The 16,230-nt window shown below is 48.7% G+C and overlaps 1 protein-coding gene across 3 annotated transcripts in view; it reads left to right on the top strand.

The window, feature by feature from the left end:
- The window catches only part of LOC122943964 (6-phosphofructo-2-kinase/fructose-2,6-bisphosphatase 4-like), an 86,196-nt gene that overhangs the window by 66,442 nt on the left and 3,524 nt on the right, over positions 1–16,230 (top strand). For 2 of the 3 annotated variants that reach the window (XM_044302130.1, XM_044302127.1), the window contains exons 12-14: positions 888–950; positions 5,375–5,439; positions 13,199–13,268. In XM_044302130.1, the coding sequence (XP_044158065.1) occupies positions 888–950; positions 5,375–5,439; positions 13,199–13,268 (198 nt within the window). The remainder of the gene's footprint in view (positions 1–887; positions 951–5,374; positions 5,440–13,198; positions 13,269–16,230) is intronic. The other variant, XM_044302128.1, reaches the window with a different exon arrangement.

Raw genomic sequence — 16,230 nt, 5'->3', positions numbered from 1 at the left:
AGTTGTATGATTCACATTAACTGGGGTATGAACAGAACACCTCCTTTTAAATCTTTTTAGTTGCAGATCCGCTAATTCTCAGGCTCCTCTTCTGCCATCCAAGATGGCTGCTCCACTTCTCAGACTACCTGATACACACTACATCGGTAGCCCAGGACACTTCCTACTTGTCCTGCCCAGGTCTCGGATTGGCCAGCACTGTTCATGTGAGCAGAGCTGGAGAATCCAAGGGGTAGAAAGTGTCTTGGGCTACCAAATGCACAGTGTGTATCAGACAGTCTGCGAAGCGGTGCGACCATCTTGGAGGGCAGAAGAGGAGCCTGGGAATTGCTGGATCTCCAGCTAAAAAGATAACTAGGAGCTCACCAGGTAAGTGTTCTGTTCCTACCCCACTTATTGTGAAGTTTTTATTCTTGAACCGGATTTGCTTCTATGTACAGACAGCACCAAGCAACTTATCAGTGAATTATAAAGTTTGATCGCTGGTCGGATGCTTCTACTAATCACTGATATGAATAGTGTGAATACTTTTTAATTGCATTATATTGTGTGTTTTTTTTTTTATATATTTTTTTTTATATATTTTTTTTATATATTTTCTAAGATAAAATACAAATTACAGAAAAAAAACGCATAATGGTTATATTTATATTTCCCACCCAAACTGGAGAGAGGGAGAAAAAAAAATCTTATTTTCGAACACCTGAAACTACTTCAGATAATGAATGATGAGATCCATGGAGACCAGGCTTCTTTGTATTTATCATGCTATATATAATGTACTACATAACTTTTGTTTCAAACAGCAACAGAAGTAATGCATGATATTATATAATAGTGATGCAGTACTATGTAGAACATTTACTGAATGACGTTTTATATTCCAGATGTACTGCCTTACCTCAAGTGCCCCCTACACACTGTCCTGAAGCTTACCCCTGTAGCTTACGGTAAGAGCTTTCTTAACATTTTTCTTCCTTGGACCCTACACAAAGTGATCACTGATTGCCATTAACAAAACAAGCGGCACATTGAGCCTATCGGTCGTGGAGAACATGGCATTTATTTCAGTTTCCTAAAAAATGTCTTAAGAAAGGCAATCGGCTACATTTCTTAATCCTGCAAGTAAAATGCAAAGCCCTCTAACCTCCTTATCTGAGTTATGAGTATTTAGTTAAAGGAGTTGCGCCATAAAAAATATTCAATCTTTTTCAGATCAACACCTGAATCTGAGTACTGTTGCATGTACTTAAAAAAATTCAGTGTAGACACCAAGCTTTTCAATAAAATGTATCTGTATGGCGCCACCTGCTGTTTGTTCTTTTCCTTATTTCTTGTCCACCTTGTCACACGTTCTCCGTTTAAATCTTCAACTGTCACCAGCCAGAAGCAGTGACGGTTATAGGTAAAGAGCTACAGCTGAAAGAACCCCCCCCCCCCCCCCCCCCCATATAGAAATTGTCATGCACTATATGGTTTTCATTTCTTACTTCAGTCATGGCGTAAGCCCTTTAACCACCTCCGGACCGCCTAACGCACATGTGCGTTCCGGAGGTGGCAGGCTGGCGCACAGTCACACATATATGCGTCATCTCGCGAGACGCGAGATTTCCTGTGAACGCGCGCACACAGGCGCGCGCGCTCACAGGAACGGAAGGTAAGCTGGCAGGCTGGAGATCCGAATTTTTTAACCCCTAACAGGTATATTAGACGCTGTTTTTATAACAGCGTCTAATATACCTCCTACCTGGTCCTCTGGTGGTCCCTTTTGTTAGGATCGACCACCAGAGGACTCAGGTAGGTCAGTACAGTCGCACCAAACACCACACTACACTACACCCCCCCCCCCCCCCCGTCACTTATTAACCCCTTATAAACCCCTGATCACCCATGATCACCCCATATAAACTCCCTGATCACCCCCCTGTCATTGATCACCGCCCTGTCATTGATCACCCCCCTGTCAGGCTCCGTTCAGACGTCCGTATGATTTTTACGGATCCACGGATACATGGATCGGATCCGCAAAAAGCATACGGACGTCTGAATGGAGCCTTACAGGGGGGTGATCAATGACAGGCGGGTGATCACCCATATACACTCCCTGATCACCCCCTGTCATTGATCACCCCCTGTCATTGATCACCCCCCTGTCATTGATCACCCCCCTGTCATTGATCACCCCCCTGTAAGGCTCCATTCAGACGTCTGCATGCGTTCTGTGGATCCGATCCATGTATCCATGGATCCGTAAAAAATCATGCGGATGTCTGAATGGAGCCTTACAGGGGGGGTGATCAGTGACAGGGGGGTGATCACCCTGATTACCCTGATCACCCCCTGTCATTGATAACCCCCCTGTAAGGCTCCATTCAGACGTCCGCATGCGTTCTGTGGATCCGATACATGTATCCATGGATCCGTAAAAAATCATGCGGATGTCTGAATGGAGCCTTACAGGGGGGGATCAGTGAAGGGGGTGATCACCCTGATTACCCTGATCACCCCCTGTCATTGATAACCCCCCTGTAAGGCTCCATTCAGACGTCCGCATGCGTTCTGTGGATCCGATCCATGTATCCATGGATCCGTAAAAAATCATGCGGATGTCTGAATGGAGCCTTACAGGGGGGGGTGATCAGTGACAGGGGGGTGATTACCCTGATCACCCCCTGTCATTGATAACCCCCCTGTAAGGCTCCATTCAGACGTCCGCATGCGTTCTGTGGATCCGATCCATGTATCCATGGATCCGTAAAAAATCATGCGGATGTCTGAATGGAGCCTTACAGGGGGGGTGATCAGTGACAGGGGGGTGATCACCCTGATTACCCTGATCACCCCCTGTCATTGATAACCCCCCTGTAAGGCTCCATTCAGACGTCCGCATGCGTTCTGTGGATCCGATCCATGTATCCATGGATCCGTAAAAAATCATGCGGATGTCTGAATGGAGCCTTACAGGGGGGGGTGATCAGTGACAGGGGGGTGATTACCCTGATCACCCCCTGTCATTGATAACCCCCCTGTAAGGCTCCATTCAGACGTCCGCATGCGTTCTGTGGATCCGATACATGTATCCATGGATCCGTAAAAAATCATGCGGATGTCTGAATGGAGCCTTACAGGGGGGGTGATCAATGACAGGGGGGTGATCAGGGAGTCTATATGGGTGATCACCCCCCTGTCATTGATCACCCCCCTGTCATTGATCACCCCTCCCCTGGTAAGGCTCCATTTAGACATTTTTTTTGGCACAAGTTAGCGGAAATTTTTTGTTTGTTTTTGTTTTTTCTTACTAAGTCTCATATTCTACTAACTTGTGTCAAAAAATTAAATCTCACATGGACACACCATACCCCTCACGGAATCCAAATGCGTAAACATTTTTAGACATTTATATTCCAGACTTCTTCTCACGCTTTAGGGCCCCTAAAAAGCCAGGGCAGTATAAATACCCCACATGTGACCCCATTTCGGAAAGAAGACACCCCAAGGTATTCCGTGAGGGGCATATTGAGTCCATGAAAGATTGAAATTTTTGTCCTAAGTTAGCGGAAAGTGAGACTTTGTGAGAAAAAAACAAAAAAAAATCAATATCCGCTAACTTATGCAAAAAAAATAAAAATTCTAGGAACTCGCCATGCCCCTCATTGAATACCTTGGGGTGTCTTCTTTCCAAAGTGGGGTCACATGTGGGGTATTTATACTGCCCTGGCTTTTTAGGGGCCCGAAAGTGTGAGAAGAAGTCTGGGATCCAAATGTCTCAAAATGCCCTCCTAAAAGGAATTTGGGCCCCTTTGCGCATCTAGGCTGCAAAAAAGTGTCACACATGTGGTATCGCCGTACTCAGGAGAAGTTGGGGAATGTGTTTTGGGGTGTCATTTTACATATACCCATGCTGGGTGAGAAAAATATCTTGGTCAAATGCCAACTTTGTATAAAAAAAAAATGGGAAAAGTTGTCTTTTGCCAAGATATTTCTCTCACCCAGCATGGTTATATGTAAAATGACCCCCCAAAACACATTGCCCAACTTCTCCTGAGTACGGCGATACCAGATGTGTCACACTTTTTTGCAGCCAAGGTGGGCAAAGGGGCACCTTTCGGATTTCGCAGGCCATTTTTTACACATTTTGATTGCAAGGTACTTCTTACACATTTGGGCCCCTAAATTGCCAGGGCAGTATAACTACCCCACAAGTGACCCCATTTTGGAAAGAAGACACCCCAAGGTATTCCGTGAGGGGCATGGCAAGTTCCTAGAATTTTTTATTTTTTGTCGCAAGTTAGTGGAATATGAGACTTTGTAAGAAAAAATAAAAAAAATAAAATCATCATCATTTTCCGCTAACTTGTGACAAAAAATAAAAAGTTCTATGAACTCACTATGCCCATCAGCGAATACCTTAGGGTGTCTACTTTCCGAAATGGGGTCATTTGTGGGGGTTTTCTACTGTCTGGGCATTGTAGAACCTCAGGAATCATGACAGGTGCTCAGAAAGTCAGAGCTGTTTCAAAAAGCGGAAATTCACATTTTTGTACCATAGTTTGTAAATGCTATAACTTTTACCCAAACCATTTTTTTTGTTGCCCAAACATTTTTTTTTTATCAAAGACATGTAGAACAATAAATTTGGCGAAAAATGTATATATGGATGTCGTTTTTTTTGCAAAATTTTACAGCTGAAAGTGAAAAATTTCATTTTTTTGCAAAAAAATCGTTACATTTTGATTAATAACAAAAAAAGTAAAAATGTCAGCAGCAATAAAATACCACCAAATGAAAGCTCTATTAGTGAGAAGAAAAGGAGGTAAAATTAATTTGGGTGGTAAGTTGCATGACCGAGCGATAAACGGTGAAAAGAGTGTAGTGCCGAAGTGTAAAAAGTGCTCTGGTCATGAAGGGGGTTTCACCTAGCGGGGCTGAAGTGGTTAAAGTATTTTCTTGCGCATTGCTCCAGACTCATCAGCCTACCTCGGATGGCACTTTAAATATGGGCATCCATTGGGTTTATTGCTAGCTGCCTATAGTTTCATTGTGTGACAGCTGCTGTGTGCTTACGGCAGAAGTGGTCTGTGACGTTCCCCACCCAGAGTCTGGCGGGATTGGGTGCAGCTTCTGCGGTGCCTCATGATTATCCCATTGTACCAGTAGAACTTCTAGCGGATCCACTGTCCGGATTCTCCTGTTAGTTTTGGTGACTGTTGCTAGTTTTGTTGTAATGTATGTCGTACAGCTTGGTGTACTGGTATAACTTGTAGTATAAAATCTCATATGTTATGCCATGACCCAGGTAGCCTCTTAATTTTAATTGGATCTATGAACATTTTTAGTTTTGTAAAGTTACTAACTTGTCGGTGTCCTCTAACAGGTTGTAAAGTGGAAGCGGTCTGTCTAAATGTGGATGCAGTAAACACGCACAGGGATAAACCTGAGGTAAGGGACACTTCATCCATAACCTGGGCCTGACTGTAAACTGAACTGTTCCTGCATTATTACTGCATTTATAGAAGGGACATCTATGTCACCCCTGTGGGGGGAAAAAAACATCCTTCAGGAATTTTACTCAATTATTGTTTCTCGCCCAGTTTCCTTGGGGGACACAGAAGACCTTGGGTATAGCTCATCTCCATAGGAGGCGTGACACTAAGTGAAAACTGTTAAGCCCCTCCTCCACAGCTATACCCTCAGCCTGGAGAGAGAGACTGCCAGTTTTTGCTTAGTGTCCAAGGAGGCAAGACACTCCCTGCTCTGCAGGGCTCTTTTCTCCTTTGTTGTTTTTAAAATTTTTGATTTTTACTTTTTCTTTTCTTTTTGTTCCAGAATACGGGACAACAGAGACGCACTAGACCTCTCTGTTTCTCCCGGGGTTGAGCTGCGCCAGTGCCGGTCATCCGCACTGCTGCCTCCCCCACAGAAGGCAAGGTGGACCAGGGCAGCCCAGCTCCCCTGCATCCCGCCAGCGCAAGGGTCGCCCGCACGCCAAGCCCCTCTTCCAGCGTCCTGCCACTACGGTGCCAGTAGCTGAAGGGGCGACCCTGCTGGAACGGACCGAGGGCGAAGACATCTGTGGTGAGAGAGTGGCTTCTCCAGCCCTACGTCCCCTCCCTCCCCGGTCTCCTGCGTGACTGACCCCCCATACTGGTAGCCTATCCGAGAGCGGAGAGGTGCAAGGTTTAGGCATTACCCATTGCTTTACCTAAGACAGTTTTCATATGTTTGTCTCTTATAGCAGAGTGGCTATAGGGTGGCCCTGCTGGACCTAGGGTGGTCCCTGGGGTGCCGCAAGGCGGCAATCTGCTCCCTCTCTCTCCCGCCATAGATCATACCGAAGAGGGGGCGCTTACCGGTGCGCTGCTCAGGACCTGCTGCCGCTCCTGACGGCATGGGTAATCCTGGGCGCAGCCAAAATTTAGTCCAGGCTTCGCGGCCTGCTGGCCCGCACCATCCGGTGCTCTTTCCTCGGGCCCCTGACTTTTCCGGGCCGCGGGGTGAGCACCCGCGGTCTGCATTGCATGTGCGCACTATGCTATAACTGGGCCGGCCGACCATCCGTCCGGTTGGCCGGACGCCGCAACTTTGGGCCCAGACATCGCGGCCTACTGGGCCGCACCTCACGCTCCTCTCGGGTCCCTGATTCTCCCGGGTGGGCTCCCGCAGCCGGCATTGGATAGCGCTGTGTTCCAACGGGTCCCGGCCGGCCGTCGGTGCATTCTCTCATCCATGGCGGCGCGGCCGGCCGGGGCGCTGCATAGTTTGTTTAGCGGCCTGCTGCGCACTTCCGGCGCTCGGGTTGGGCACCCGCGACCGGTACGGGTGCTCCCGCGGCCGGCTTAGGCCCGGCCGATACTTTAAATACTTGCGGCCCCGGTCAGCCGGGCGACGCAAAAATTTAGGCCCCGGCTTCACGGCCTGCTAGGCCGCAACATTCTGGCCTCTGGGGGGGGGGGGGCGGGAACTCTCCAGGCGCGGATTCTTCCCGCCTGGAGGTTCCCCCACCCCCAGGGGTTCGCTGCGCCGCCCCCAGGCCAGATGCCGGTTAACCCTTGGGGTACTGGCCGGCTCCTGAGGGCCTGTACGACCTGTGCCCCTGTATGGTGGCCCCCTTTCTGCCTCAGGGAGGCTGTAATATTAATAAATAAATGATAATAATAATAAAAAAAAAAAAAAAAAATACTATTATTTTGTTTTAAATAACTGGACTTGTGGGCTGCGCAGGATGCGGGAGCCTCATCATTCAGTACTGCTGTCTGTATGCATGCCCCCCTCTCTTAGGCGGTGTGTCGTGTTCCCCGGCCGCGGCGCCTCCCAGGCGGTTTTTTCTTGCCCTCGCCCGGGATTCGGCGCTGGCCAAGTGCATGCAGATTTTTTTCTGACCAGACTTCGTCACCCACTCCAGTTCTGGTGGCTGCAGGTGCATGACCCTCCTTCCTAGGCGGAATACTGCACTCTCCCTGGCTGCGGCCTGGCCTCATGCATGATCCCCCTTTTCTAGGCGGACTGCTGCACTCTCGCCGGATGCTGTGTTGGCCATATGCACGACCCCCTTCCACAGGCGGGACGCTGCACTCACTGGATTCGCTGCCGGCTTTGTGCATGAACCCTTCCATAAGTGGAATATTGCACTCTTACCGGATACGGTGCTGGCCATGTGCATGAACCCCTTCCATGAGAGGTCTACTGCACTCTCCCCGGATAAGGAGGTATATTGCACTTTCCCCGGTTACGGTGCCGGCCTTGTGCACGTTCCCCTTCCATGGGCGGAACACTGGATTCGCTGCCGGCCATGTGCATGAAACCTTCCATAGGCGGAATACTGCACTTTCACCGGATACGGTGCCGGCCGTGTGCGTGAACCCCTTTCATAGGTACACTGCACTCTCACTGGTTCCGTTGCAGGCCATCTGCATGACCACCCCCCCTTCCGTAGGTGGTGTGCCGCACTCTCACTGGATTCGCTGCCGGCCATGGACATGTCTCCTTTCCTCAGGCGACATACGTGCACTCTCATCCATGGCGGCGCTCTCACTGGATGCGTGGCTGGCCATGTGCATGACCCCCTTTTCTGGGCGGAATACTGCACTCACTGGATGCGTTGCCGGTCAGGAGCCTGCCCTCTAACTTGGGTGGAATGCTGGCACTTCCATTGGATACGGTGCTGGTCTTGTGCTTAACCCCCCATTATTCCATGGGCGGCATTTTGCACGCTCACACGATCCACGGCTGTCCTTGTTTATGCTGTGCTGGACTGGTACACGTCCCCCGTCATTGGAGGAGTGGTGCACTCTCACGACATTCGGTGTTGGGTGGATTTTTTTTGCACAATCACTTAATGATAGAATAACCTGTGCATGCCCCCTTTCACTAAAGTGGACCTTCCTGCGTTCTGCTGGATATGTGCGGCCATGGGCATGGCCCCCTTCTGGGCGGAGTATGGTATGTCCTACCTTTCCGGAGTAGGTTCTGGCCTTGGCATCCCCCCCTTTTTTTTTTTTTTTTTTTTGGGCAGGCCTCTGCAGTGGTTGCCAGGTACATTTTCCCCCTTTTCTGGGCGGACTGTTTGCGTTCCATCGCATGCCGTGCTAGTCTTGTGCATGACTACCTTTCGGGTTGCACTTTGCACTTCCATTGCTACGGTTGGACTCTGGCTGATTCTTCGCTGAGTGACTATTTTTGCAGTGGGCGGACTTTCTTGTGCGCTCTATCCGTTGTTTGGGCCGTGTATGCCTTCTCCTCCCATTGGTGGGTTGGCCTTCTCACTGCTTACGGGGCTGCTCGTCCGTATGCCCCCCTTTATCCTGAGATGTACTTTTTTCTCTTGGGATATGGTGCTTCCAGCAAGCCTTGCACTATTCTCTAAAGAGCTCATTCGGTCCAACTGTGTGGGCCTGAGGTGGTGTCCAACAAACAGCAGATGAATGCCCAATGTATTCAAGGTACCTACCTTTTTTATCAGTAGACGGGCTCTACTTGTTCGCTACTGCACCTGGCTGGGTGGTACTCATTCCTTTCGTGGCCCTTCCGCCCGGGGTGTGTTCGTGGTCCCTAGATGCGTACCCATTCGTTCTCCCGCGGCATTGTTCCCCTGCGCTAGTGGTCACATGCTCGAGAGTGCTGTTGTCTGCAGCGCCTCTCGAATTCTTCGTTGGCTCGTACAGGACTGCGATTCCCTTGCCTGCTGCAATTTCCTCCTCTTCGGATGCAGTGTGGTATGAGTCCTTCGTCTTGGCGCCTCTGCGCTTCTGTCTGATCTGCTGCCAGGTTCGGGCTGCTATTCTCTGGAAGGTCACCCAACTTCTCTTGGGTGCTCGATTACCCAGGTCCGGAGGACCTCCGCCTTGGGTTCGCCAAGGTATTCGCCTTCTGCGAGGCGGTGGACCGGGCGTCTCTCAGTGTAGCGGGTTCTGCTTTTCAGCTGGCCTATGGCTTCCCTGTTGCCCTCCCCTCCTCCTTTCGGTTGGAGGGTGTTATGCCGGCCTCTGTCTCCGCTGCCTTATCTCGCCGGCTTTGTTTGGCTCCCGCTCGGTACGGATCACTCCGATGTGGCTTCCCGCCGGACTTCAGAGGCTGTTCTTTCACTGTCCTCCCCTCTGGGGAGAGCATGGTTGTTCATGTGGATGGTTCCGGTGTTCCTTTTGGCCTCGTGCTGTCTCCCTGGTTCACACTGGCTGTATTAGCTGTGTGCCTATTTACTGAGTCTACCGCGTGCTGTCCTCCCGCTGAGTGCAGATTGCATGGTCCTGCTGTAGACTTGCCTTCTTGATAACTTGGGGGGACTACCTTTTTCGATCCAGATTGTCCTTTGATCTCCCACACCGGGGCTGTACAACGTGGTTACATCAGCATGGACTTTTGCCTGTCTTCTCCTGGTATCTGGCGGATCCTTTGGGTTTTTTCCATCTGTCCTCTGCTCCCCCACTCGGGTGGATACGGGACAACGTTGTTCGAGGGCCGACGGGGCTAGTTTTGTCGACCCTTCTGCCCGTGTTACTGGTCTGCGCCTGATCACATTGGGTTTTCGCCCGCTTGCCAGGCGACTCCAGCGGGTTCGCTACTGTCCACTCCTGGCTGTGTTTCGTCCAGGATCTGTCGTAAGGCTTGGGGTTTTTTTGTATGGGGTTCTGTGGGGAGCTGTGCATTCCCCACTCTGAATTTCTCTCCCCATGGTTCTGTCGTTTACTTGGGGTGTCTAGTGTCGGCGCTGTTCTTCCTCTTCCAGCGTTCCCGGCCCTCTGGGCCTGCCAAGACCTCCTTCCTCGGAGTGGCTCTTTGGTTCCTCTGTACTGTCCTTCGGTACCGCCCTGGGACTATATACTGAGCTCTCGGCGCTCCAATCTTGTCCTTGGGGCCGTTACAGAGGTTCTCTCTAACCCCTCTGTCCGGTACGGTTGTGTTCTGTATCAGTCGTTTCTCTGACGGGTGCCGGAATGGCCCTTCTTTTGTTACGAGCCTTCTGTCTTTTCCAGGACAGGGCTGTTCTACATCCCGTTTTTCTTCGTTCGTTCGTTCCTTCCTTCCTTCCTTCTGAAGGTGGTGTTTGCCTTTCGCTTCAACACCTCACCTATTTGGACGTTGTTTGGGCCTTGCCGTTTTTTTCCTTGGAGTTCTCCGACTCTTGTAGATGTTCGGCCTCTTGGGTTTCCAGGAGGTCTGTGCATAGGGTTGACGGACTCCAGGGTGGTTGTCCTCCGCTTGCTCAGATTGGCTATTGCTGAGGTTCCCGCACCTAGGGCAGGGTTCTGTCTTGGTGTCACCGTTCATTTCACCTGAGCGGTCGGTGCCTCCTGGGCCGGAGGCATTGGGCTTCGGCCATGCATTTGGGCAAGGCGGCCACAGGTCTACCTTGCACGCCTTGACAAGTTCTACAGGGTGCATACTCTGACTTTGGCAGATGCTGCCTGCCCCGCCTGGGTTTGCGGGCGGCGGTTCATTGATGCCTTTCGGGTGCTTCACCTTGGTGCTGTGGTCCCTCCCCCTTTTGGACTGCTTTTGAACGTCCCAAGGTCTTCTGTGTCCCCCAAGGAAACTGGGCGAGAAAACGAGATTTTTGTATAACTTACCAGTAAAATCTCTTTCTCGCTCTTTCCTTGGGGGACACAGCACCCACCCATTCATTGTTTTTCTCTGTACTGTTTCCAAGTTTTTGTTACCCGTTGGGTAGTTGGCTTGTTGGTTCCTTGTTGGACTTTGCCTTTTCTCACTGCTTGGACACGCAACTGGCAGTCTCTCTCTCCAGGCTGAGGGTATAGCTGTGGAGGAGGGGCTTAACAGTTTTCACTTAGTGTCACGCCTCCTATGGAGATGAGCTATACCCAAGGTCTTCTGTGTCCCCCAAGGAAAGAGCGAGAAAGAGATTTTACTGGTAAGTTATACAAAAATCTCGTTTTTCTGCTGTAACGCTGATACATTAGTAGGCTTGTACATAACCTACAGCTTTAGGTCTTGCACCTCCTCTGGGTTTATGTACGGACTTTGTTGTGACCAATCCATTCCGACATTATTTCATTTTGCAGTCTCTCTTCATGGAGTCCATGGTGTCCGCCTGCTGAGCGGAGCGGAGGACAAACGCTGCCAGACTGATGCATTCTGAGCGGATCCGCATCCACTCAGAATGCATTAGGGCTGGACGGATCTGTTTGGGGCCGCTTGTGAGAGCCTTCAAACGGAACTCACAAGCGGAGCCTCGAACGCAAGTGTGAAAGTAGCCTAAGATTATTGTGTTCTCTCCCTCACGATCTTCCAATAAATCCCATTTTATTTCCGTGTCTTCCGTATTTTGGCTTCTTGAGCAGTGACCTTAGATCAGACCTGGCCAAATCTGAGCCAGCTTCTAAGGTTAGTAGTTGGGTACTACACGTTGTAGAGCAGGGTCAACATAAGGCTAGATTCACACGACAATATCTTCTGTCCGCTTCCGATCCACATTTTTTGCAGATTGCAAGCGGACCCATTCATATCTTTGGGGACACAGAAAATGCGGAAGGCACACGGATGTCATCCGTGTGCTGTCTGAGTACGTGCAGCCATTCCGCAAATTCTAGAACATGTCCTATGGGCGATATCCGTATTTTGCAGATCTGCATTTTGCGTACCACAAAGAATATGGGCGTGTGAATGTAGCCTAAAGGGGTTGTCCGGGCTTTTTCTATTGATGGCCTATCCTCAGGTGCCAGGTGTTGGACCCCCGCCGATCAGCTGTATGAGGAGATGGCATGGTCAGTGTGCACGTGCCATCTCTCTCCTCTTCCTGTCCGCTGCTGCTGTCCCATAAACCTACACTGGAGAGAGCAGGAAGAGAGAAGGGAGACTGCACATGCGCACTGCTTGCTCCGTCTCCTCAAACAGCTGATCTGCAGCGGTGCCAGGCGCCAGACCTCCAAAGGATAGGTCATCAATATTAAAGGTCCGGACAACCGATTTAACCCGTATGCGGAGCAATCGCCACACAATTGTGGCCAGCTACAGTATGTAAATGCAGCAATGTGTGATCGCTTCTGCAGAGAAGAACAGGGCCTAAAACCTGGTCACCTAAAATTCTACTTGCCCTGATGAACACATCTTTTCCAGTTTTATACGCATTTTCTTTTTTTTTTTTTTTTTTTTTTTTTTTTTTTTTTTATAGGACTTTCCGAGTCTGATTTTGCTGTGTTCTGCAGTAATTCATCACACGGGTCATAAATGGGTGTAGGAAATAAATGCAGTAATGATGCAGTAATATGTTTGCCCCATTTCTATTCATATGTTATTGTTATAACTGAAACATATCTAGTAATGAGACAATTCGAATAGAGGAAAACTGAATTAAAAGATGTGGTTGTGTGCCAAAAATATAGTATTTGGGTAGATGTCCAGCTGTGGGTCTTAGTTTTATATATTTTCAAATCCTGTAGTGCAGGCGTGGCCAACCTGCGGCTCTCCAGCTGCTGCAAAACTACAACTCCCACCATGCCCTGCTGTAGGCTGATGGCAGTAAGCAGACTGGGCATGCTGGGAGTTGTAGTTTTGCAGCAGCTGGAGAGCCGCAGGTTGGCCATCCCTGCTGTAATGATAGTGACCTCATGGTGGCCTTTGCACAGATGCACATGTTCTCTATACGGCAGCTACTTGTAACTACGTTGACATCTTTTTATTGCCAATAGATAAGTTACTCATTTACCATTCTGCATCATCATTGTCTGATATTCTGCTCCTTTAGAACGTAGATATATCCCGCTCGCCCGAGGCAGCCCTGATAACTGTGCCTGACCACCGTGGACCCAATAATGGTGCCTGTATTCATGTTTAATAATCCTGCCATATGTAATACCAATCCTTGGTGAATTTCACTCACTTTTATTCTAATTTTAAGCAGTTTCATGAAAGTCTATAATTTGAGAATATAAAAATCCCACAGCCGTACAATTCTAGTTGTGGATCGTCTGAAGTTTTAATTGATCTCATAATCAAATCTGCAGCGAATTAACTTGCTGTTCTCCATTGTATATGTGCAAGGCCTTGTACTCCAGCTGCAGTACGTGTGCCATGTGTGTGATTGCTAGAATATAGGGGGTAGTGTTTGGGGACCTCATCATTTATATAAGCAGGAGAAAAGGAACCAGTCTTTTAGGGCACTATAGCACCGGGATTAGCAACTTCCAGCACTCCGGCTGTGAGAACACTACAACGCCCAACATGCATACTTGCATAGCTGTACTTGGAACTCCTATACAAACATATTGTGCATGCTGGGATTTGTAGTTTTCCAACAGCTGGAGTGCCGGAGGTTGCCGACCCCCTGCTATAGCATTTCATTTCATCTTTATTATACTATCAAAACTTTAGATTGGATGATATACAGTAATGTTTGCAATGGCTATCAATGTCAAGCCACAACTGATGATAGAGGCACAAGCAGAAATTCCAGAGCGAGGATGTCCAACCTGCGGCCCTCCAGCTGTTGTAAAACTCCAACTCCCACCATGCCCTGCTGTAGGCAGTGTGGACATGCTGAGAGTTGTAGTTTTGCAACAGCTGGAGAGCCTCAGGTTGGCCATCCCTGTTTCAGAGCTACATGAATAGTCGTGCAGAGACACATTTGTTAGAAAAGCGGAATATTCTGTAGTGACCTCCACTGTCATTACAGAGCATTGCATGTCACCACAGTCGCCAAATAACCCCCTAAATGACCAGTGCGGCCCAGGGTGTATGGATAAAGCCTTTTGATAGTTGTAGTTATGTGGTGACCAGTTACATTGCCCACAGGCTAGATTTTTGTCACTACATGCTATTTTAATGCCCCTCAAGCAAAACATAAATTGGGCAGGTTTACGTTTTCCTCACTAATTCAGTTGTTTTAAAATAGACCTGCATGTTAATGTGGGAGTTGGAAGTGTGACCCACATGTAGGCTATGGATTGAAAATTCTGAAAACCCCTTTAAATTCCATCTGCCTGCCGCTACCAATATGGATTTTTACCGTTCCCCTTCAGCTTAGAAATGAGTGTGCTCAGATCTCCCCCTAGTGTCCACTCAGATCCACAGTTACTAATGTGAGTGCTTCTCGATTCTGGCACCCCACCTTTCCAGCAAAGCCACGTCACTTTCAGTTAAAGCAGGCATCCTCAAACTGTGGCCCTCCAGCTGTTGCAAAACTACAACTCCCAGCATACCCGAACAGCCTACAGGTATCAGCCTACAGCAGGGCATTGTGGGAGTTGTAGTTTTAAAACATCTGGAGGGATGCAGTTTGAGGGTGCCTGAGTTAAAGGTTTGACCCATCTGGACATTTAGGCTTTATGCACACGACCGTATTTTCCATCCGTATTTTTTGTGGATTGAACATGGGCTCATAAAAAAAAAAAAAAAAGTACAGCATACGGTTGTCAACCGTATGTTCGTTCTTGTCAGTTTGACTAACAAAAATAGTAATTTATCGCAATAGGAGTGAGAAATACGGATTGCACACAGAAGGTATCTGTATTTTACGGATCCGTGGCATATGGCATAATGATAGACATTTATGGCATATTCTGATAGGTGCGGGTCCGCCCTCTGGGACCCACCTCCATCTCAAGAATAGGGACCCGCCAGGAACGGAGAACAAGCTGTGCATGTACATTGACCTTTCCATTAAGGCTACTTGACGACGTGTTGCGTGACACATGGGGCACAACTACACTTGTGCAGCATGCCGTAGACAATCATTATAAAGATTGTCGCATGACATTTGTGCTACAAAATGTTGTGCAACAAATGTCGTGTAGCCCTAGCCTAATAGCTACGGGACTTCTCAAAATAGCCGACCTAGAGCTGGGCTATTTTGAGAAGTTCCATACAAGTCAGTAGAGGGCCACACATGCACGTCTGGCTTTCCATACATTATGGGGCTCCATTCTTGATAGCAACGGGATAGCTTTGTGGGTGAGAATTATCAGTTTAAATTGAATCCTACATAGTATGGGTAACCAGTGCACTGATTGGCACAGGGCGGAGGCATCGGAGTAGCGGTTAGACAGATAACACTTGGGGAGCTTGTTTCCTGCTGGATATTTTCAATGTTGTTTGAATAGGAGGCCAGGTCTTCAGCACAGAGGTCTGTACTACTTACCTGCACTTTTTAACTAAGTAGGGAGTGAAAAGAGACTTTTTTTTATTTATTATTGGATAGAGAGGAGATCAGGGTTGTAAAGTAGGTCTGTTTGGCAGGGTGAAGGGCAGAATTATAATTTGTCAGCATAATATAATGGAAGAAATCTTGAGGTGTGTGGTTTTTCTCCATAGGCGCTCGGCGCTTTTGGAAAATTGCTGGAGAAAGCGAGTTTGAGGTGTAAACCTAGGTTGCTTTAATACTGCATCCAGGGTGTTGTCATGGTGTTTTGCAGCCAGCTCTGGACAGGAGAGAGAAGAGATTGGAGACAGTTTATTGGTGTCAATGGAATGTAGATTTCTGAATGTCTGATAAGTAGGAGTGTGCTGAAATGTATAAGGACTTGGGAAACTGAAGGAGAAAAGGTTGTGGCACTTTCACATTAGCGGCAGGGGACTCCGGCATGCAGTACTTTTAGTCTGGCTGCCTTTCACTGTGCGCTGCCGTGCTGCCGCCGGAACTCCACCCCTGCCTCATTATAGTCAATGGGGACAGTGAGTTAGTCTAGGGGCACACATGAACTGATCCAACAGGCTGTTCGCCTGCCGGAGTCCCCTGCCGCTAGTGTGAAACTAACCTTAGTAAAGTCAGAAATGGAGCAA

The sequence above is a fragment of the Bufo gargarizans genome, chromosome 7 (assembly GCF_014858855.1).
Source record: "Bufo gargarizans isolate SCDJY-AF-19 chromosome 7, ASM1485885v1, whole genome shotgun sequence".
NCBI classification, from domain to species: Eukaryota; Metazoa; Chordata; class Amphibia; order Anura; family Bufonidae; genus Bufo; species Bufo gargarizans.
Note: the sequence above shows the minus strand (reverse complement) of the source record. Positions and strands in the feature narration are given on the sequence as shown.